General features: G+C 35.7%; 1 protein-coding gene across 4 annotated transcripts; it reads right to left on the reverse strand.

Moving 5' to 3' along the window:
• Positions 1–995: 995 nt before the first annotated feature.
• LOC147298918 (coiled-coil protein) lies at positions 996–22,364 on the reverse strand. 4 transcript variants are annotated; one of them, XM_086254169.1, is made up of 25 exons: positions 21,971–22,364; positions 21,381–21,548; positions 20,390–20,464; positions 12,953–13,031; positions 12,466–12,530; positions 12,239–12,328; positions 11,967–12,056; positions 11,737–11,823; positions 11,393–11,476; positions 10,164–10,283; positions 9,340–9,368; positions 9,113–9,245; positions 6,276–6,821; positions 5,214–5,746; positions 5,034–5,097; positions 4,823–4,925; positions 4,467–4,639; positions 3,836–3,961; positions 3,300–3,370; positions 2,951–3,013; positions 2,274–2,346; positions 1,965–2,084; positions 1,781–1,858; positions 1,538–1,588; positions 996–1,442 (listed from the first exon to the last, which is right to left on the reverse strand). In XM_086254169.1, the coding sequence occupies exons 1-25, from the start codon at positions 22,196–22,198 to the stop codon at positions 1,341–1,343; spliced, it is 3,351 nt and encodes a 1,116-aa protein (XP_086110295.1). In that variant the 5' UTR covers positions 22,199–22,364; the 3' UTR covers positions 996–1,340. The 4 variants fall into 4 exon arrangements, 3 of the variants coding, with proteins under 3 accessions (XP_086110295.1, XP_086110299.1, XP_086110307.1); XM_086254173.1 differs by lacking the exon at positions 21,971–22,364 and having other exon boundaries at positions 21,344–21,524; XM_086254181.1 differs by lacking the exons at positions 21,381–21,548; positions 21,971–22,364 and having other exon boundaries at positions 997–1,442; positions 12,466–12,525; positions 20,390–20,441.
• Positions 22,365–24,551: the final 2,187 nt, after the last annotated feature.

Consider the following 24,551-nt stretch of genomic DNA (forward strand, 5'->3'; position numbering starts at 1 on the left):
GAGAGAGAGAGAGAGAGAGAGAGAGAGAGAGAGAGAGAGAGAGAGAGAGAGAGAGGAGCTGTGGTATCCCCTTTTCAGGTAAGTTATTCTCAAAAAATTAACTTGTGGAGATGTAATTTCCTGAATCTGTAGAATCTGTACATATAAAATGTTCGGTAAAGTAATTAATTCGATCATTATTCTGTCTGCCACCCCTTTCTTTTTTCTCACTTGTTATTCTGTTTATCATTATTCTGTTTGACCAATAGAAAAAAAATCTCACTCCTGTAAATCCTGTTCGAGTTACTAACATCATGAGATATTTATCATCTTCCTTTTCTTATTCTTGTAAATTGTTATACAGAAATGAACATTTATTTTTCTCCTAATGTCCTTAAATAAGATATTTATTTCTCAACCGTTAGATCAAATGACTGTATCATCAACATACTTATGTGATCTAAACTGAAAATTAGCATTTCTACCAAAAAAAACAAAAAACTGAAAATTAGCATAGGAATGGGTAGGTGAATACGTGTAACTGGAAACTGAAAAATTGTGGGTTCAACAAACCATTCAACATTGCTTCAACACATGAAGATGTTCGACACAATCAGACTCATAGTTGACAGTCCAGGTCGCTTAAGTATATTTTTCATGAACGCTTTATGGGAAAAACACTGTATGACATTCCCACAGATTTATCACTAAAAAATTATATCCAGATGGTGAAAAAGTAAACCCTTTTAGGATCGAAAGGGTTAGAATTTTCCCTCACATCATCTTCTGCTAGGATCAGGCATTCACACTAAACACAGCCTTGTTTGTCTGTGCATGAGTTCTGCGTAATTCAGATCATAAAAAGAAGAGAGTTGTGTGCAATTAGCAAAAGTGGAATAGAATTGATCCACATCTTGTTGTCAGAGAGAGAGAGTGAGAGAGAGATTTTCAGCAACTGCATTAAAATTGATACAAATTTCGTTTCTACAGAAAACAAGCTCAAAAGCCTCTTGCACATACTTTTGGAACTGAAATTGGTGTGGAAACCACGCTAGTTTGATATAAGCTCATGATTCCAATTGTTTTTTTCTCTTGATATATATCATTATTTCAAGACTTATGCGATCCAAAATTACAATTAGTCTTCCCTATGAGGGATGAGATCATATATTACAAACTGAGGCATGAGAATTTATACAACCTGGATCAACATTTACAGCACATAATGAAGAAAAATCAAAATACAAACAAATATACATAACTCATAAAAAAAAAATAAAAAAAAAAATCAAAGTGAGTGAATGCAACATGTGAGGTTCTATATGATTAAAACCTACCACAGTTATCCGAAGTTTACATCCTCATTCAATCTTTTCTAGTACTTCCAACCTGGTTTTTCTCTTCCAACCTTTCATAGAGGCAACAAGGTTGATCAACCCAACGATTTGGTTTTTTGTGTATTCCTGCAAAGGGAAAGGTGTTTTCATATTCATGATGTAAAAGACATTAGTTGTCCAAAAGCTTGCCAGAAGTTTTCTGTAGCAATGAGATTTCTTACCGGATGCGCACGTGCCCAGTGCACATATTCAGTTTCTGGAAGATAGTATGCCTGATCGAGAGTAGAAACAGAGTGACAGTTAGTAATCATGATATTGACGATCAACAAAAAATTTTAAACTAGTGATACATCCATGTCAAACAGGTCAGTCTGCAATCCCCCAACTCCCACTAAATTGTTCTAGCTGCTTATCTCCATAATTTAATCATCATTTCATAGTCCTCGATAACCGCTTGAGCTTACCTTAATGAATGCTTCAACTATTTGTAACTGGGGCTTCACGTTCAAGGATACAAAATGGTGTAGGCCATTGATCAAAACCTGAAACGAATAAAGGAGTCTTGGAATATACTAAGCTGCAAAAGAGGGAGGGAAACGCCAAGGAAACTTGAAAAGCATATAATCCTGTCAAAGTTTTAAAAAGAACCTGAAGATCCAATGACATGAGAGCCCGGCCTTCATCAGTACACCTCTTGACACGAGATAGACCTTCAATGAGAGTTTCAGCAACAATTTCAAGTCCATAGTGTAAGAGGAGGTCTTGGACCTACATGTAGAGAAATACAATTTACAATTTAATCAATCGCATTCTTATTTTTAAAATACACATCCAAATTAACAGTTCATCTCCTATAACAGCTATAGAAGGTGGCCATAACCATATAGGAAAATAGGAGCAATTTTTAAAACAAAAAGAAAATATTGTGATATCGCCTAGCATAACTGCCAATTATACCTCCTTGCGAATTCCCCCATGAGCAAGCCTTGTTTTATAGTGCTTAAATTCTCCCAACAACAAATCAACATACCTATTAAAGCAACAACTCATGTCATATGTACTTGAGAGAGAACAATGAGCATATAGGCATTCTTAAGATAGGCATTTCAGCAAGAATCTGTCACAAATTTCAAATTCTTTCGCATACAAAGACAAGGCCAACACAGTCAAGGATTGACTGGAAAAAGGAATCGTGTATCAAACGAAAAACTGTAGGGCTAAGACGAGTTATGCTGAGTGAAAAAAATTTCTTAGACTAGAGAATTTGTGGTAAATGATATATTTCAGAAAGCACCAAAAACTCAACATGTCACAGAACAATTAATAAGATTGTAACGATAAACAGAATCTAAGACCTTCAGAAACATAAGACCTGATATTGAAGAGCAATAAACATAACCGGAATTCGGTTCTCCTCCAATATCTTAATAACAACTACAGAATCATTGTTTCCAAACATGCAATCCTAATTTATGATACAAATAGATAATCTTTGATGTGCAAAAAACTAATTGACCCAAGAAAGCCATTATATGCAGAATTAACAAATCCCACCCAAATATTGATACAGGAGGGTACAAAAATGAATATGGAATGATTCAATCAAATAAAGGATAACATCTAAAGAAACCAACCCATTGTGCTCTAGTCCAAGCTCTTTTACTTCCCATTTTGCATTGGCAATCCGATCAACATAGCTGCAAAAAATGGTTGTCAATAAAAGCCTTGATAGTAATAACATAAATAACAGCCCAGATTATGCCAAACATGATCTCACTTGCAAACATATTAGGAGGGATTAAATATATGTTGATGGCAATACCTTAAATCTAAATCCTACTTACAAATTTTTTTTCATTATAGTAATTACAACTAGGATTTTATCCTCAATGTAGAGACCACGAAAAAAGGGAAATTTTTAATAAAAGATACTTTTCTATTTATCTGCAAAAAGAAATTTATTTACCAATAATCTGGTCTTACCCATTAATATGGAGTAGTAGTCTTGCAGTTGTCCTATGAATGTGCTCTACAAGATCTGGTACAGCATCCACCTGATAAAAATATATATAATTTTCATCAAAATTAATGATTTGTCAAAATATTTCACTCCTGATAAAACAAAAATATATTAAGAGTTAGAAAAATGCATCTCTCTCTCTCTCTCTCTCTCTCTCTCTCTCTCTCTCTCTCTCTCTCTCTCTCTCTCTCTCTCTCTCTCTCTACATTCTAGGTCCATCTAGTATGCGTCCATACATATCCTGTAACTGTTCAACATGCTTTAGTAGTTTAGTATTTAAAATTTGTTAGATACTGATTTATGATATAGTGCGCAGAAGATTTCGATGGCAACATGAATCATTTCATACTTGTACAGCATATTTCTACCCATATTCTCATTGAATCATAAACTATAGCAAGTTAAACTAAGATCATATCATATTTTGCACAGTTGCCAAATGCCAAGTCACCATGACAAAGTTTGAAAAATTCCAACAGAAAATAACAAAGGAACCTACCAGATGCACATAGAAATCTTCAACTACAGCAGCATTATTTTGGAGAAGCATTGACTGGAGATGAGCTTTGGATCTATGCAATATTCGAGCAACAAGAGAGATAGTGTCAGCACCTGCACATCTTTCCTGCAACATAATGTCATGTCACTTTAAGGCACATTTATATTGCACATGGCTCAGTCCTAATCAACATAATGACACTATAGAACATCTAGTATTTCTATGTCATCACAGAAAAGCATAATATGAAAGGTAATGAGGAATATTATTAAATTGTTAAGTTATATAGCAAAATGGAAATATTATACATTCAAACTTAAGAATACCTGATTTTTTTCTTAACATTAAAAAAAAAAAAAAGTAATAAAAACTTAAAAATTTCTAACAGCATTATGACTGAAACATGTTGTAAAGTGTAGCACCATAACCCATTTACGTTTCACAGACCATGGTAGATGAATGAAGAATTAAGGCACATAAAACACGGACTGCAACTTTCTCAACATACAGGGAACACAAATAAATGGAAAATAAGGCACAAATTTTTTTAAAAAACAAATGGTAAAAGAAGTAAAAGTAATTTTTCCATCTAAAAGATGATGGACAAGGACCTTAAGATATTAATAAATACCTTGAGACCAACAGATGTTCCTTGTGTGTTACCAAAATTTGTACTGGGAGGACTCATAGGTGTGATGTCTGTGTGTGTAAATGATGAATTCAAAGATGTGTGTGAAGATGATGGGGGCTTTATCCACTGGTCACAGTCTTGTTGTATTCTGGACAATGCTGTCTTCAGCCGATCTGCATAGAATAATATGATGAGATTTTCAAGTGTGCATCAGTGTGTAAAGTACCTCAAATCTAGATATACCAATGCTTGAGCATAGGAAAAAGCTATGAAGCATCAAAGGCTAGCAAAACAGCAAATGATCAGATAAAGAATACATAAAAGTATGAGGCAAAGAAAAATAAAAAATCACTTACAATTAATAGGCTCAGTTAAGCCTTTTCCACCTGAATTACAGTTTTGCTGAGCAAATGTTTCAAATACAAAATGAAAAAATACCTCAAACAACTGGCATATCCCCTGCAACAATATACTGAATCAGGAAAGATAGAATCATCATAGGATTTTATCAATAAGAATGATAAATAAACACAAGCAAGAAAAAGGTATCTACAAGGTAGAAAATACCTTGAAGAACTCAATATTGACTATTTCTAATTTCTGCATAAGCCTGGCATATTTATCCATTGACCTGATATGTAAAGGTACATAAAGATCCATTCATTATGCATCCATAGAAAATAACATAGTAATAAGACTATTATGTCTGATGGAGAAACATTCTCCACTAGATAAAGAGCATTTCACCTTAGAAGACAAATAGATGATCCAGTTTGGGCTATTAACTCTTCATGATTCCAATGTGAATGATTTCTTGGAAGCTTGGGTTTTGAAATTCGACTTGGGAGTTGACTATCCTCATCAATGAAGTCTGCAAGAAGATCTTCATTTTCGTCTTCCGAAACAGAATTTGCACCATTCGAATGACTTGCATCACTCTTTCGTGGAGAGACCTTATCACTTAGCCTTTCACTAGAATTTGCATCGAATTCGCCAGAAACTATACCATTCCATTTTAGACCTTCTTTGGAAGCATGTGCCAGTTTTAGCAAAAACGGGTTTCCATTTCTAAGCCAATTAGAGAATCCACTCTTCTTGACACCAGTGTCAACTAAGTTTGCAGGCTTATCAGAATGTAGCACCCTGGAATTAGTAGAGGTACCATCAGACAGAATAATTAAAGGTGCCCCGTCACCAACAAGCCCAGGAAAACTAATTTCTTGCACCGTATCTGGTGGCATTATCAACCAAATTTCTCTTTCCAAAACCATTTTAAGCGCCTGAAAAAAGAAAAGAAAAAAGTCAATTCTGTTTATAAGTATCTGGACCATGAGGTGCAGAGTATTAAGTTTGAATCCGGTATAACATAATCTTAAAAAATAAACTATGAGAATTTGTGAAATAATTGGTGCCAGATAAAACAATTGCAAAAAATGTGTTATAACTAACAAATTTGAATAACAATACACAATATAAAATTATACAATTTATGGGACCACAATATGTGATTTGAGAACTATGGTTGGGTACCAGCAATGCACATGCCTATTAAAGAGTGTTTTATAGTTCATGTGTTATTACAAGCGTTTGTCAAGTACAAGCAAATGGATTAAAAGATACTATCAATATATAATATACTAGCATGTGAACAGTGTCTGGTAGTCCTCAGCTCTGATTTGCAAAGTCATAACCAATAAGCACTCCATTCTATAAATAATTAAATGGCAGATTAAGAAAGAACAAACAACAAACAAATGTCAACCATCAAATGGCATTACTATTTGGAGGACAAAACGTGTGAAAACTTACATATGTATTCTGCCGATGAAAAGCTGCAAAATAATTTTCACAAACTGCCTTCAACTTCTGCCTGAAGTCAGCTGCTTCAATTCCACAAAACGCTTCCCCAGCCAATATGAAGACACTCAGATCTTCATAATTCTTCAAGAACTGGTGAATGCTAGAAGAAGAAACAGAAGCAGAAGAAAGCAAGACAGATACACGACTAGTTGTGAGCTGCCAAAGATTTCTACGTCCTCTCTGAAGGGTTTGTGAAACAAATCCTGTGGCATCTTTCCGCAGCTGATACCATGGGGATCCACTTGTTGATGCTGCACTGTCATCCTTCCTAGCCTCATCAACTAAATCATGAGAACTTGTGTTTCCAGTAGACTCGATGAAAGAGCTGGTAGTTATAGATTCCTCTATAGAAGATGAACTGGGCATTATATCTACAGATTTAGAGTGAGAGCCATTAACTTCTGAGGAAGGGCCATTAGGCGAAACTTGTTGAACCCCTACTGGACTCCGAGAGATGTCACCTTCCTTCTGCTTCATACTTGTACCTGCTGAATCCTAGAACAAAGGCATAAAGATTTCTATCATATCCAGAATAATAAATGTTTGTATTTCTGTGTGAGCATGTGTGTACGTGTATATGCAATATGCAAACACATACATTGAAGGATAAAAGTTGGAGCCCTGGAACCACCTACTATGTACTAGACTAGCTAGGGACTCAAAAAGATTTAAACAGATGGAGCCATCCAGCAGATAAGAATGACAAAATTATTAGCAATCTGCATTAACAAACTGAGCAAGTTCACCACCAAGTAAACCAGTCATTCCAATACCAAACACCGTGGTACTTGCATAACAGATTAAATCCAGACTACCCAGAACATATATCAGAAAGTCAGTATTTTACACCATCATAGAATCTAAAATCCTATACAGATTCTGCCCCTTTTTGCATTGTATCCAAAGCAGTCACCTTTTTTATAAGAAAAAAAGACTTTATTAATTAAAAGTCAAAAAGTAAAATATTTTGTTTAGTCGTGGACATGAGGTCCACCATCGAGACAGCAGTACAAAATTCTCTCTATAACTGACAGCAATCTGAGTGCATTAAAAAAAAAAAAAAATTCTGCAGCACCTAAATCCAAAGGAGGGATTATCAAAAAAAAAAATAAAAAATACCCCAGGAATCAGCTGTTACTGAGGCCCACAAGGATGCCCGAAATCACACTGTGCCCCATAAAAGTGACAGCTCCCCAACCTTATCTTCAAAAATTCTATTATTCCTTTCCAACCAAATCACCCAAAAAAGTCATCACATACACACTTCCGTGACAGTAATGCCTTACAACCTTCCCTAAAAGCACAATGCTTCTCAGCCATTAAATTAGCACAAGAGGTCAGAATCACCAAACTCACTCTTACCCTTGAAGAGCTTAAGCCACAATCTCAATGCAATCAAGAATGAAGAACTAAGTGCTCAATGTCTTACGCTCCACTTTTACACATAATACACCAAGAGGATGAAAGATGTGTGTGGCCTCCTACATTGAATGTTGTCCTAAGTATTGGCTCTCTCATGAGCAATCATCTAAACATGTACTTGTACCCTACTAGGCCAAAGCAGTCACTCTTTGTACATTAGAGATAGGTCAGCCATTTGAACAGAAGTACTTGGTGAATCAAAATAAATGGGAATCCATAGTCTTTGGATGTCACATATACTAATCATGTCACAAAGTCAAACGAAAATGAAAACAAAAGGAGATTCTATTCATGAAAGAATTATAAAAAAGAGTAAACAATAAGGACTCTTAAATACACTAAACCATTTACAAAATAAAGAAATCCACTGTACCATATACTAATCATTTCACTGACATTGAATAGGAGCTTCGGTTCTCGGTGCATTTTTTTTTCCCTAAGCTTAAGCTTACGAGAAAAGAATAAATTGTGAAGAATAAACCACACAACTGAAACATGTATGTCCGTCATTAACTATAACAAAATCTTCAATCTCTCATGGGCATGTGACATTTTGTTGCCATTTATCCCACTTTAAAAGAAAAATCAAATTTTAAAAGAGTAATTTCCACTTGACAGACTAACAATAAAGACTATTGAAAAAATAGAATAAAATCACGTTTGAGTGAGTGGTCAAGATTGATAGTCTTTGTTTGGTCAATGTTCCCGAATAATAGTCTTGGAAACTTAACATACCAGATTGTCTAGCAAAAGAGCATAATTCTATATTTAAAACAAAGATACCATATTTTCTACTTTCCATTATATACTTCTTAGAAGTTGAAAAAGTTAATCAAGCTTGACATGACATGTCTGCAACATTTAACTGGACAACAACGAACCATATTTCTGTAAAATATCTACAGGCAAAAGTATGTGACCAATATGAGACCAACTTTGGAGTGAGGAGTTAAGAAGCGAAGCATTCTGTGATACAGCTAAACGGTAACACGCACAAAAAAAAAAGGAGTAACATACCAAAATAGGTTGGTATCATGTATTAGTGATACATTAATACATTTAATTGCACAAAAATATTCAAATACAATTTTTGGGTTATAATTGAGAAGGTTAACAGAAAATGATGAGATGAAAGGTTAAATTGTAAACAAGGGGAGTAAAATATATTATATATACCTAACCAGCCAAGAGTATAAAGCAGTGACCTAGATTATCTACACATTGATATTAATTAAAATTCTTCTAAAAGAACAAATAGTATACATAATAAATGACCAAAATATGCAAACAAAAATAAATAAATAAATGACCAAAATCTATTGAATAAGAATATGAATAAGTAAAAGCATGAGTCGAAAGTTTACCTTATCATCCAGCTGAAAGCCCATGATTTCATGATAAGAGCACATCAACTTGAATAGGATAGCTAGTGTATTTAATAAACACTGCCTAAACTTAGGTTCAGGAATCTGAAGGCATAGATCACTGTAGGTAAGTCTGGAATCAAATTGGAATGCATTAGCAAGCATACCAGAAGTAAAGTTGCTGCTACATGATGAATACAAGCACTGGTAAGATTCAGAAAACGTACCGACTATTTTGCATGTGTACTTCCTGATCCTGCAAAGATGAATTAGTCATCTAAGTACAGATGTCCTTTAACAAGACAGTTCTAAAATAACTACCATAAAGCTTATCATCTTTTGTTCTTATTAAGAAACAAAACTTTTATAGAGAAAAGAAAAGGAGGCACTCTCACGTTTAGTCAAACAAAACAACTATAAACTAACTGCACAAACAAAACATTCAAAACAATTCTTCTCCCAATAAAGTTGATCAAACCAAAGGTAATGTTTCCAGAATGATTTGAAAAAGAGGCCCGTAAAGACACAAAAATGCACTCCTCCCCCAAAGAAAAACCACCTCCTTCTCATCTTAAAGAATTCTCACACTTCTCACTCATTCAAATTATGCCTAAGAGTTAAGTCCCCAGAGATAGCTGTAGAACGTAACAAGGAAGCAATGGAGGAGATCACACCATTTATAACCATATAATATTAAATAAAACCAGAGTAACAACATATAGCTTTGACTCTTAGCACGTGCTCACATAAGATGCCGCACTGTTAGAGAAAGGAGTATTGACATTTGACATCATAAATGGCCAAAGAAGATGAGATATAGTACAACATAATTACTATTAAACTCTAATAACTAATTGATTAACTCATTCCGGTACAAAAATACTTTTACACATTATAGTGAGAGAATTGAGAAAATATAACAAACAAAATTTTAAAGATATAAATCAACAATTATGGGGAGGTATCTCTTTATTTATTTTTTTTACCATAACACTTCAGTACCTATGTACATGTACTACTGTACTGCTAAATCATAATTATATCAGCATACCTCTTGCACAATATTCTTCAATATAAAGTGGGTTTCTGAGAGAACTTCCTGCATAAAGAAACTTTGAATCTTTTCAGCAAGACCAGAGATATCCCCAATTAGTGCATAAGCATCAATCACCTGTTCAGCATTTGAATACTATATCAAGTCAACATAAATTTTGCCCAAAAACTAAAATAGTAATATTAATGGATCCCCCAACCACAACTGTTCCTCGAATATAAAGAGAAAAATGATACTTTTGCAAAATACTTGGTGCTTCTGTGCATGCATTCAATATAGTGATCACAGTACTGCAAGGTGTACCTAAAATAACCAGAAAGCTCCAATACTAGCTTGAGCAAAATAACCACTTCTGTTTAATGATGATATTTCTTGCATAGCTTTCTTATGCCATCCAATTCATTTTAGATTTGACCTTTCTTCTGGAATATTTAGATGTTTAAATTTCTTCATTAATCTTTTTTTCTTGTTTGGTGTTTTCCTCATATACAGCGTGTAGCCTTTTCCTTCTACAATGAAATTTTATTTACAAAAAAAAAAAAAAAAAAAAAAAAAAAAAAAAAAGAAGATCCTAAGTAGTTGCTAAACAGCCCAAATGTTATACCAGACGAATGCAAAACACATATTAAACTTTTTCTTCGAAGCAATCACAACCTGTAAAAGATATCTATCATTAATCAATATAACAATGATTCAAGAGAATAGATAAAGCAACATAACATTATTAATCCATGGGTCAGAAATAAGATCAAATCTCACTTCAGTACATGATTTGATCAGAGGAGTTTCTCATTTCAAATATATGGAACAAAGCAAATTTTGGCTGACTGGAGCAGAACATAGGGAGAGTATGGAAAATACTACTTTCCCGAACTACCACAGTCCCACCCACCCCAGAAAAAATAAATAAATAAATAAAGAGAAGTGCACATGACTAGTTGATCCAGAGTGATCTATCTTTCCCTCTTGAATACATATTATGGTACTGATATTCCTAAAATAATATGGAGAAAGCAGATGTCTTATTGCAAATTTGAGCCATATCATCCATCGCGTGTTATATAGTCATTTTCTTAAAGGGCAATGACAACTTAAAAAGATAAGTTTTTGAAATTTCAACGTACAATAAGCACAAGGACATGTAATAACACAAAGTATAAATTTACAACTTTAAGCATGCAGCATTTTAAGGAATCCAATGATCCAATTCTCAGAAAACCACTGACCGTTATATAGCCCTCCTCTTTGAACTCCTGGCACACTCCTAGCAACAAGGAATCCAGCTTTTGAAGAGTTCTTGCCAGCCAAACCTAAATCCACATTATGAAAAATGAAAATCCAAAGTATTATTTAACAGCCACTCAATTGAGAAACAGATAAGCCATAAACAAAGACTTTTTAAATCCATAGTTAAAAAATACTGGCAAGAGAAGAGTTTTCAATATTAGCAGTGAACATAATAAACAGCTAAATAAAAACTTCAAAACTATGTAAAGAAATATAGAAAACAAATGATATATCCTTGAGTCTATTTACCACAAATGCTTCTAAATAGTTATTTAATACTTGCCTCTACACCACGGCTCATCTCTTGTACTGCAGAAAGTTCTGAGAAACTATCTAAGAGCTGCAAATACTCAGACAGGACTTGAAAGGCCTGAAAAGATGATAGCATTTAAGCAAGTACTTTTAAGAGGGCCACATAATTAAGAAGATTATAATGTTAAACATGATAAAGAAACCGGAGAGTTGCAGCTCATGCACCATAAACTGCAACTAAAAACAGATGCATACACCCACCTTGCAGTAATTTCCTTCCTCAACAAGCGACTCAAGTTCTGCTTGCATTTCCAGTGCATGACGAAGCTCAGTTAAAACAGGAAGCATGTCCTGAATTTCATAGAAAACATGAAACCATATCTGTAGGGTTGTGTGGAATGATAACTACTTATTTAAGCAAGTGACAATGACATTCTATGAAAATATCAAAAGTTTTCTATCAAAATAAGAGAATCAGAAAACTGGTCACATAAAGATTGTCACTGTTACCATATAAAAAGTGAGGGGCGTACCACAAGAGCTCGTTTCTTTTTGGAATTGGAATGTACGATGAGATCCCTAGAAACCTCATTCCTTGATGAGGTCAGATGCCGTCTTCCATTCTGTAAATACGATTATGAAAACTGTAATAAAAGCCATATCAAGCATATGAAAAAGGAGTTATATCAAATAAAAAATATAAGCATATGAAAAATTCAGATTCACCACATGCAAATGACACATCCTGCAAGTTGCTTACCATGCAGATGACATTAGCAACTTTCAAGTCTTTCTCCAATTCCCTGACCAAATGCATCCCCTTCACTGGCCAAAAGTAAGAATCAACACCTCATTTGAAACTGGAACATTTTGCAAATTAAACTTCATAATAAACTATTTTTGAGCCACACCAAGTTGCTCCAGCTCAACAGAGAGGTACAACCCCCCCCCCCCAAGGAAAAAAATGTTGAACAAACAAAACCTCAACTACTCTGCATAAGACCTTGGAAATAAAGGTTAAATATTTCCATTAACCAATATCATAGTAATATGATGGTACACATAATTCCAAAGCGCTGTTATGGAGTTTAAAACACAATTTAAACATAAGTCAAATATAAGGTAGAATAATACAAACCTTACAATAATTACATTGGTGAGATTCTAGAATATCATGTAGGATAATAATCCTTAAATGTACTTCAATACAATTGCAGAATGGGTTCAGAGATTCTATTAAAACTTACCCATTACTTCATAATGTTGCATAACATTGCGGGATAAATGTTCTGCTACTCTATCCAATTGTGCTAGTCTAAGAGCAGCCTATAAAGGAAAGTTTAGAAGAAAGAAAAAATTGTTAAAACAAAAATGTCAAAGAAGCTAACCAACAGAATTGATTATTACGCTTCAACTAATCATGCAACAAGCATCAAACATAGACAACGATTTTGTTACAAAATACACATGATGTGGGTTTCAGAAAGTATTGCAACCATTACAATTATGTAGACAAGGCCATGTAATCATGAAAAGTAAAATCTCCAAGGTCGACAAACAAATGATTACCATTAAAAGCAAGATATGCAGTGCTCATGATGTAAGAGAAACTGAGAAAGTACGATTATTAGGGAAAATGAAAGGCCATGAATGCACAGATCATAAGATATGGTCAACACACGTCACTACTGCCGTAAAGTATACCATGAGGCTCATTTACGTTATGATTGAAACAAAAAATGACAAAACATATGGCAAATGATGAAACCTTCTCAGATAGCCACCAATTTTGTCCTTGGACGCCCTGTATTTTAATTGAAACCGTAAAATTTCCTATCACCGATTCCAATACTGAGACGGTCCTCGTGTTCCACATCACTACCACCCCTCCCTTTCTGCCCCATGCCGGCAAAAAAACCCAATCCCTGTACCTTGACCCCCAAATGCTACTCAACAGTTTCCTATCAATCTCAGACTTCTTTGTTTCTTGTAACATAATAATATCAGCCCCACTTCGAATCAATTGATCTTTCACCACTCTCCTTTTATTGCTACTACCCAAACCCCTTACATTCCAGCTAACAATCTTCATGGATACTCTTTCCTTTCCCCTTGTCACTCCCCAATACCTTCTTGTCATAATTAATCTCACATTTCAAATTTTTCAACTCCCGTCTCCCTTTAAACCCTTTGCAATTTCTGCTTGAGTCTGATGGCCCCCTTTTTTCCTCTACATATGTAATTGAGACATCCATCTTTGCCAGCAACTCTCTCATTTTTTCCACAGAGGCAGACTTTTCTTCAGCATCAACCCTTCCTGTAATCTTATTTTCCACATTAGTACCCTCACTTTTTTGTTGATGGAAAAAGCCTTCACTTCTTCTTTTATAACAAAGTAATTTCTCCTCTGAGTCCAAGGCCCTGCCATCTTTTCTCTCTGATTCTAACACTTGTTGCTCCATATCTTCCCCTCTTTCTGTGATAGTTTCTTCTGCATCAGGGATCTTTTGTCCATTTTCAAAGTCGTCTCCCCAATTTTCGCTAAAGAAGCCTGTTAAGTTCAGATCCTCTTTATCCAGTATGTGACGTCTGTTTTCCTCCTCATCTGAAGAGAAATCGTCTTCCCCTTCTAAGGCTTCCGACACCCCCGTAGAGTCACTTTCTTCTGATGATAGGCCAGCCCAGAAGTATCCCTCCTCATTCCTGCTGCCGTCAACCCCCAATTCCATATCTAGGTCATCTCCCCCCATCTCTTTCGCCTCTCTCCACACTTCGCAATCACCAGCTTGGTTTCTTAATTCCCCTAAATCTTTGATCTTGTCTATCATCAATTCAGCCATCATCCTATTGTCAGATCTTTCCTCATCATCTTTGCGACTGGCTGACTCCTTTTCTTCCTTCACCATCGAGTCTCTTTGTACATGTCGTTCTTCCTCTAGGTCAAAATCTGATTCATCTTCTGTCTCACTCGGCTCCCCTTCTTCTAGATCTTGCAGTATTGGTTGCCCCTTTCCTTCCTTTTTTTCTTTTTCTTCGTTAGATCGTTTCTTCCTGTGAATTTCTGCCCCAAAGGCTGCTGGGCTTAGAAACCTAAATTTTGTAAGGTTTTTAGACCCAACTTTTTTTAGAAATCTGGACTCTGAATTGGGAAGCCCAAATCTTATTGAATTTGGGCTTCTAGCTGTCTCCACTACTGGCCCATTTATACTGTGTCTTCTTTGTTTATTATTCTGAAAGAACTTTTCCATATGTGGGCCTTCAAAATCCAATACCCTTTGGCCCAAACCTAAATCTGGCCCACTTTTGATTTTTACCCCACCATCCTTATCTCCTCCAGATACGTGTTTTACTGGATCACCGTCATTAATATCTCCTTCTCTTCTACAATTAGATTCCAAAAAACCTTTTGTCTCCATATTTCTGCAGCCCTCGGGACAAGGCAACCCCTCATCTCTTCCACATAAATTCAGCCTAGAATCAGAGAGCCCTTTACCCCTAAGAAAATCCTCATCATTGCGAACGTTGCATCTCCCCATCCTGTCTTCGATTCCCAATGACGGCTCGTCGAGTCTCAATAACTCTTCTTTACTGCCCAGCCTATTCAACTTCTTTTGCCATCTCATTCTTCCACGTGTAATCTTCTGAACTGCTGACTGACTTTGCCGTGTCTTCTCGTCTCCTGCTCGTTGCTTCGCCGGATTGGTGCCATACTGTTGCTGGTTCTGGCCACCTTCACCATCCTGCCTCACGGCGGCTGAGATAGGCCGTATTTTGACCGCGAGAGCTCCAAAGTCTCCATTCATCTGGAAAAATTCTGGCAAAAGACCATGATTGTTCCTTTTTACTTTGAGTCTTGCTTCAAACAAATTCTCAAAAGTCTCCGTTCTTCGATCGATTTGAGCCAGACCGCCGCAAACATCCCCGATTAAAGTAAAGATTTCCTTGGTCCACAAATTCAAGGGTAATCCTTCTACAGCGATCCAGCCTCCATAGCTAACAATCTTTCTTTTCCCAATCATATGACAACTCAGACTCCACCTTGAAAGAACAAAGCCATATTCACCGTCAATGCATATCTTTCCAATCGTTTCTGCCTTTATCTCCTGTTCTTCATTTGCGCATGCGAAAAACGCCTTGTCAATTTGGAAAGGATTAAGGCAGATTTTAAAACCCAACACCGCCGCAACTGTCTTCTCAATCAAAGGCCATGGCAAATGTACTGCTTGTCTTTCACAGACCATCATGCGTTCCCATGTGATATCTACTTTCGTGGGTAGCTTAACTTTTGAACGTGCTATCTGAAGAGAACTGCAACTACTGCTAACCCCTCTTAATCTTTGACCCTGTGTTTCTGAGCTCCTTGACACTATTTCTCTGTATGTGATCTGTGGATTAACCCTTAGACTTTTGTTAGTCAAGGCCTCTCTGCTCTGCCATTTCTCTGTCTTTGAACTTTGTTCTCCATACAAAAAAGCATATAAGTTTTCTTGCAGCTTCCTCCATCCGGTTGCGTCCTGACCTTTTGGAATTATAATACTCTTCACCTGACCCTCTGTTCCACACTGAGAAATTCTCAAAAAAGACCCATTCTTAATGCTGTACTTCTCTATCCACAGTTGATAACTACCTCCTCTGTAGTTTTTGAAGAACTCTTTCCCCTCTACCTCTCTGACTTCTCTTACTTGATTTATGATCCACGCAGCTCCACCCAAACCGATTGCAATTTGGTAACTCTTCAGCCGATTCCTCTCCGTAATGAAAATGAATTCACCCCTGGACTTCCTATCAATTTCAATGAAAATGCTTTTGAATTCTATCCTAAAGACTCTCGAAATGTGTTTGAGACCCTCCCTCCTCATCTTCAATGACTTCATTGTGTGTTCTTCCACCAATTCTCTGATTTGATAAAATTTATCTGGAATTTACGGGCCAAACAAGGCAAGGGAGAGGAACGCTTTTTGGGAGGAGTTAGCTGGGCTCTTTGGTCTTTGCGGACCCCTCTGGTGTTTAGGAGGTGATTTTAATATAGTGAGGTTTCCCTCCGAAAAATCAAATGAGGGAAGGCAAACCAGGAGTATGAGGGATTTTAATGATTTTATTCGGGAGGTAGAATTATGTGATTTGGATTTGATGAATGCAAAATTTACTTGGTCGAACATGAGGGAGGAGGCAGTGTGCTGCAGATTAGATCGATTCCTTTTCTCAAAGGAGTGGGGAGAGATGTTTCCAAATGCTAGGCAATCCGTTATGCCTAGAGTCATTTCAGATCACTGCCCCATTGTACTAGATACAATTTCTGTGAAATGGGGTCCAACTCCTTTTCGATTTGAGAATATGTGGATGGAGCATCCATCATTGACTAAGAACATAAAGGACTGGTGGGGTGAGCAGACTTTCCAGGGGGGAGAAGGTTATAAATTTATGCAGAAAATGAAATTTTTGAAACAAAAAATGAAAGTGTGGAGCAAGGAGGTGTTTGGGGATGTGGGACTTGAGAAAAGAGAAGCAGAGGAGAAAATAAAGGAGCTGGATGGCATCGAGGAAAGAGAAGGGTTAAACTCTGTACAAAGAGAAGAAAGGGTATCTCTCAGAAACAAGCTGGGGCAGCTAATTTTTAGAGAGGAGATTCGTTGGAGGCAAAGGGCAAAAGTGCAATGGGCAAGGGAAGGAGACAGTAATACAAAATTTTTTCATGCAATTGCAAATGGAAGGAGGAAGAGGAACTACATTGAAAAATTAGAAGTAGGAGAAGGAGTGATAGTGGAAGACAGGAAGTTGATTGAGCATGAAATTATCGGATTTTTTACAAATCTGTATAATAATTCTAAAAGGCGAACTAGTAGAATTCATGGGCTGAATTGGAGTCCAATAGAAGATCAGCAAGCAAGGTGGCTAGAAAGACCGTTTGAGGAAGAGGAGATAAGAAGAGCTATCATGGACTGCTGTCAGGACAAGTCACCAGGACCAGATGGTTTTACGATGTTACTATTTCAAAGATGTTGGGATGTGGTGAAAGAGGAGCTGCTCAAGGTGTTTGAAGAATTCTACAGAACCGGAGTGGTTAATGCTACTACAAACGAGACATATATTTGCCTTATTCCGAAAAAGGTGGAATCATTAAGAATTGGGGATTATAGACCAATCAGTTTGGTATCGAGTCTCTACAAGATTTTAGCAAAAGTATTGGCAGCCAGATTACGGGAGGTTTTAAGTGCAACAATATCATCTGCACAAAGTGCTTTCGTGAAGAATAGACAGATTTTGGATGCTGTTTTGGTGGCCAATGAGTTAGTTGAGGAGGTGAGAACGAAGAAAATTGAAGGTCTGGTATTCAAAATTGATTTTGAAAAGGCATATGATCATGTAGATTGGGATTTTTTGGACTTTATGATGGAAAAGAAGGGCTTTGGGGCAAGATGGAGAAGGTGGATAGTGGGCTGTTTGAGGTCTGCAAATTTTTCAATAATGATAAATGGAAGACCATGTGGAAAATTTGGGGCTTCTAGAGGTTTGAGACAGGGAGATCCTCTATCGCCATTCTTGTTCACAATTGTGGTAGACGGGCTTAGTCGATTGATTGAAAAAGCAAGGGAGAGACAGTTGATCGATGGGTTGAAAGTGGGACGGGAAAGAGTGCAAGTGTCTCATCTCCAATTTGCTGATGATACCATCTTTTTTGTCACTGGAGATGAGCAAATGTGGCAGAATTTATTAGATGTTATTGACTGTTTTTGTGTAGTCTCAGGATTAAAAATTAATCGTTCAAAGTGTGCTATAGCGGGTATTAATTCAGCAGAGAGTAAAGTGCAGAGGTTAGCAGCTGATTGGGGTTGTGAGGTGGGTGCCTGGCCTATGAAGTATTTGGGCTTGCCTCTGGGGGGTAATCCGAGAGCAACAAATTTCTGGAATCCGGTAATGGAAAAGATAGAGAAAAGACTGGAAAATTGGAAGAAGGCGTTCTTATCAAGGGGGGGAAGACTGACATTGATTCAGGCTGTTTTGGGGAGTATCCCAACTTACTACTTATCACTTTTTAAAATACCAAAGGGGGTAGCTAAAAGGGTGGAGAAATTAATGAGAAACTTCATGTGGAAAGGAGTTGGGGAAGGGAGAAAGTTTAATCTGGTTAGATGGGATATTGTTTCTCAGTCAAAGCAATCAGGGGGTTTGGGCATAGGGAAACTGGAAGCAAAAAATATGGCCTTATTGGGGAAATGGCTTTGGAGATATCCTTTGGAAAGAGAATCCTTATGGCATGAAGTGATTAGAAGTAAATATGGAAACCACGAGAATGGTTGGGATTCAAAAGAGGTAAGGAAAGGGTCAAGTCGCAGCCCTTGGAGAGATATATCAAAAGGCTTTAATAAGTTTATAGTGTGCTGTAAGCTGGTTGTAGGGAACGGCGAAAGGGCTAGATTTTGGGAGGATGTTTGGGGAGGAGAGGAGGCTTTTAAAACATGTTTTCCAAGGCTGTATAATCTGTCAGATCATCATGGTTTATCAGTGGCAGAAATGGCAGGGGGAGTTAATTTTCAGCCAAATTGGAACTTGGGCCTTCGAAGGAATTTAAATGACTTAGAAGTGGAGGAGTTGTCATCCTTGCTCTTAGTGCTTGAGAAAGTTCATTTGTCGTCCACTAGAGATTCAAGAATTTGGAAATTGGACTCAAAAGGGTTTTTCTCTTCAAAGTCTTTTTTTACCTTTCTTTGTGGGCATGGCGATGGTAGTCTTTTTCTACCGGCAGGCTTGATTTGGAAAGCAAAAGTTCCTCCAAAAGTCAGAGTTTTGGCTTGGTTAGCAGCTCTTGGAAAGGTAAATACTTGTGATATTCTACAAAAAAGGAGGCCAAATGTTTGTTTATCTCCAAGCAGGTGTGTTATGTGTAAGATTCAAGGGGAGAGTGTTGATCATATTTTCCTTCAGTGTTCTGTAGCAGCCAAGCTGTGGTCAAATTTATTCAAAGATGCAGGGGTAATGTGGGTAATGCCAGAAGGGTGCTATTCTTTGTTGAGTGAAAAGTTCTTTGGTTTTGGTGGGATCAAGAAGGCCAAGGTGTTTTGGAATTGCAGAATGCTGGCCATTTTTTGGGTTATTTGGATGGAGAGGAATCGAAGAATTTTTGAGGATTATAGAGGAGCAGATGTTGAAGAATTGTGGGATAGAGTAGTGTTTTGGTCATCCCTTTGGGCATCTGTTACTAGTGACTTCAGGGGTGTATATTTATTCGATATAATTTTAGATTGGAGGGCAGCTCTTAGATAAATGGATTCTGTTTTATGAGGCCTAATCCTATGTTTTTTCGTTTTTTGATCTTTTCTCTCAATAATGGACATCTTGTCCATTGTGTGTATTGTTTTGAGTTTTGATCAATAAAGAGTTTCTTTCTTTTCAAAAAAAAAAAAAAAAAATGATGAAACCTTCTCAAGTATGATTGAAGCAACATATTTAGAGAAAACATGACCATTTTATTCAGAAGTTAGTCAAAATGAAACCATTAAACAAAATTTTAATAATCTACTTGACCTCATGCAAGAAAAACATCAGAGTTGTACATGGAACAATGACAAACACATGTAACTTCAAGGAGAATGCTCTACTAGAGAAAAAAATAATATTATACATGCTTCTAAATGAAGAAACTGAATATGTTAACTAGGAGTGAGATTCAGAAACTGGAAAAATACCTGTTTCTCAAAATAAGTCAGCTCATTTTCTTCAGATGGAATATGCTCCAAAATATGTCGAACTGGATCAAACTCCTGCACATAGGTACTTACAAAAGCCTTTTAGACAAACAATTCAAAATGTAATCCGCATAGAACAGTAACTACTAGGTAAACAAACACTCAGTAAAGAAGTGGATATTATTAAGTTTAATTAGAGTGCAAGCAAATAGAAGTAAAAATTACCAAAAAAGAAATAAAAAATAAAAAAAGGAGCAAGTGCTCCCAATGACTAGCAAGAAGGCCTTAAAAATGGTTCCTTCATTTTGTTTGTGGTCTAACTGATTCTAAGATCTGTAGAAAGAAAAAGGGTGATAATAACAAAGGAAAAGCAAGAAGAGAATGAGAAAGGAGTGGCAGAATAATGTAAAAGTAATTTTTTTACTCTACATTTTATATGTACATATTAAGGAAATTACAAGTCTACGGGTCATAGTCCTGAATGTGGAGAATACATAATTGGGACCTATTTAGAATATTTTTTTAAGACTGGAATATAGCAAATCCAAGTTGTCAAGCATTGAACTGTGCAATGTGAAGATGTGGATTTCTGGATTACCTCTGACATGATTAAATACTTCAAAATAGGGTTATTAGGCCACTCTAACAAGACTAAACCTTATAATTTGAACAATGAAAATGTAGGAATTTTAACCTCATCAAACAGAAGTGATGAATCAATCAAAACACAGCTGTAAGTTCCAGGAATAGAAATTTCATGAAGGCTAGTCTCACGATTGACATTAATGTTTTATAAATGAAACTCTTACAAGAAAATAATTAGCATTGTCTTCTTGGGGTTGTTGTTAAGAAAAAATTATATGTTACATGTACGATCTCGCATTAGCAATTTTTCTAATATATGAACATGCCAATGACTTAGAAAATGCCTAAAGCACCCTGACAGTTCATAACCACTCCCACATTGAAACCATAGTGATATAAGTAGTACCTCTTCATAGAATTCTTCCTCTATCTCCTCCACTACTTGACCATGCGGTCTGCCTCCATATATTGAGCTCAATTCATCAGAGCTTGATGAGATTGTGAACCTTTGATGTGGAGGCAATCCTGCAATAGCACGAGCAACAGCTGCAGCAGCTGCAGCTCGAGCAGGAACCTGTTCAAGGTAAACAACACATGAATCAAAACCCATATCTTGTTTTTTCCATACCATCAATAAATGTTACGCTTGTGCTAAGCAGCTGCCTATGTAGTGCAATCAATGCAATCAATGAAGCATTGCTAGATTTCAGATTAAGCACAACCTTTTCGTTCATTTTTCAACATTTTAATTACTACCACTGTTAGATTAAGAAACATTGCTCTTAGAATGCTACTCATTTAACTTAATCATCTGCTTAATTACCACGTAAATGTAACTAAATATTAAAATTAACTATTATTAGCATAAAGCACCTTAATTACATAATTTCAACTGATTTCAGTCCAGGATAATCAAAGTGCATCAAAACTAAACACGCAATGCATCGAATTGGAGCACAGAAAAGCTGCATTATGTGCAAAATTGAAGTCAATCACCTCCGGGCGATCAGAAGCAGGAGGAAGAAGACCAAGCGATCTGGCAGACCTAACGGAGCTGAGAATTTTCTCGCCGACCTTGGACAAATCCATTCCGCTTCCTCCTTGGAAAAGCAAAAACGGGAGCAAGAACAAAACCCTAGGGCTCTCTAAGTCCTCGCTCAAATCGCCATTGAACAGAAACGGATTCCCCAAAACGGTGCCGAATGGGAACAGATTCGGCTGCATTTCAATTGGAGCCTCCAAGATCAAGCGCTGCAAAACCCATTTCAGGATTGAACTGGTGTTTGGGTGTTTGGATCTGATTTCAGTGTTTTTGTTTTTGGGATCGGAGGATTTTTCGTTGGTCTAGTTAATAGTTCATTTTGCCTTTGCTTTTGTAGACTTCGGGAGTTCACTCGTATACCTTTCTCACCACTTCATCTAATTATTGCAACTTGCATACGATGGGTTAAGGCTTAACTGCTTAAGACGGGACATTTTTATAAAATAAATCTTGACATTAGACTATTAGAGACTAAAATTATCTTTTTCTGTTCATAATTTTAAATAATTAAATTAAAATAAAAAAATTTGGCTTAAGCCAATTGTCACGCCCGAAATTATAAAGAAATATGACAACTGCATTTGCGGTGCAAGTTAGAAAAATAAATTTTTTCCTTAAAATATAAAATTATTAGAAGCTAATAAAATGTAAAAAAAAAAAAAACTTTTATTCATCACAATAAGTGAGAAATAATTTTGCATAACCATTACATTTCCAAAAGGAAAATAACATCAAAATAAAAGAAATACATTTATTTAGTGAAAACAAAATAGAAAACGTTCATTCATTATTTTAAACATGTAATCCCCTTTCCCATGATCTATTCATTATCTGAAAATAACAAATGTGTAGCATCATGAGTTACACCAACCTAATAAGTACAAGCAATAATCATATAACAAAATATCTTATACAAAAATATCATAATTGAATAACAAGATAATATTAAATGGGCAATAATCAACCAAGTAATAATAACAGTTTTATCATTCTCTTCTTAGTGAATATTTTAAACATACTCGTATTAGACCACACATCATCTATATATATAAAGCAAACAGGGCTGCTAGGTGAAATTTTCAAAATACCAAAAAATGCCCATGCTTATATTCAAATGTCAATCTAAACAAATATTATCAATAGAGGGTACAATGGTAAAACAAATCAACTAATTAAAAAATTGAAAAACCAAAAAAAAAAGTAGAAAGAGAACATGTTCCTAAAAAAGAGGAACCATAAATGAACTATTATTAAATCATGTTTTAACAATTATTAATTAGCTTTATATCTTTTTATTTTATCTTAATCATTCAATTTGCATGTAAAAAGGCCTGACATGTAAAAAGGCCAATTAGCTTTATATCTTTTACGTTAAATAATTTGTAATCTTTAAATTAGTGTTTGATTAAGTCTTGGATAAGTGGGTTAGTACTATTAGGATAAGTTAAAATTAGTTAAAATTAAAATTTAATTTAAAAACCACATCCAGGTTAGCATATGGTAGTTAATGTATTGCACTCCTTATGTTAGCATATGGTAGAAGGGAAAATCCAACCTCTCGCATGTATTACTTGAGATGAACCCGATACTTAGACACATAACAACAACTATTGTAACAAATCAACGGTGTATACTTAAAAAATTTGATGCCAATCTAAAAAAAAATGAAACATTCTTACACTAGAAACAAAAAAACTTCAAAGGTGCACATTAATAAATAGAATGTGCCCAAAAATTAACGTATGCGCAATAGAAAGAGCCGCTTCGCACTCGCGAGAGCGAGTGCGGAGAGGCTAGTATATAATAATATGTTAAGCCGCAGTATGCTAATGTCCACAATATCAAAGCATGTACACTTAAGGGTTGGACTTCTCAATAATTGCACTATGAGTATAATAGTGCACTATCTGAAGGGACTAGAGCCCACAACTAACTTCCAACGTCTTTACCAATAATTCACTTTAATACGAGTACTATGATTCGCTCACTTATGACTTATAAATTTATTAGTAAATAGCACATAATCAACTCATAAGTAAAATAAAACATAATAAACTTATGAGAAATAAACAATTCATAATAAACTTATATGGTACATAATAACTTATAAATAAATAAACTGAAATTAAACAAATAATAAGAAAGTAACACATAAATTAAAGTTGGTTTGGATCATTAATGTCCTTTATATGTCCTTGTCCAAGATGCATGGGAGTTCAAATTAGAAATGTCTAATTTCCTTTTTGTGGTCATTTAGAAGTATTAAATTTATCTTTTAAATATCTTGGTCATTTTATGACCAATTTTAGTGAATGAATACTTCATTTTGTAGGATTTTTCACAAGGAATACAATGGTTTAAGTCTCAAAGACAGATTCATAGTGGTTCAGTACAGAATTGAAGAAATTTGAGTTGTGCCAAAACTGATGTACTTTGTGTCTAATATTTAAACATGAAGTGTTTCTTTTTGTGTAGTTTTCGGGTGATGCTCATATTTTACAAATTGAAAGTAGAGCTTCTAAGCTTTAAAATGAT

This window comes from Dryas octopetala, chromosome 1 (assembly GCF_963921425.1).
Source record: "Dryas octopetala chromosome 1, drDryOcto1.1, whole genome shotgun sequence".
Lineage (NCBI taxonomy): Eukaryota > Viridiplantae > Streptophyta > Magnoliopsida > Rosales > Rosaceae > Dryas > Dryas octopetala.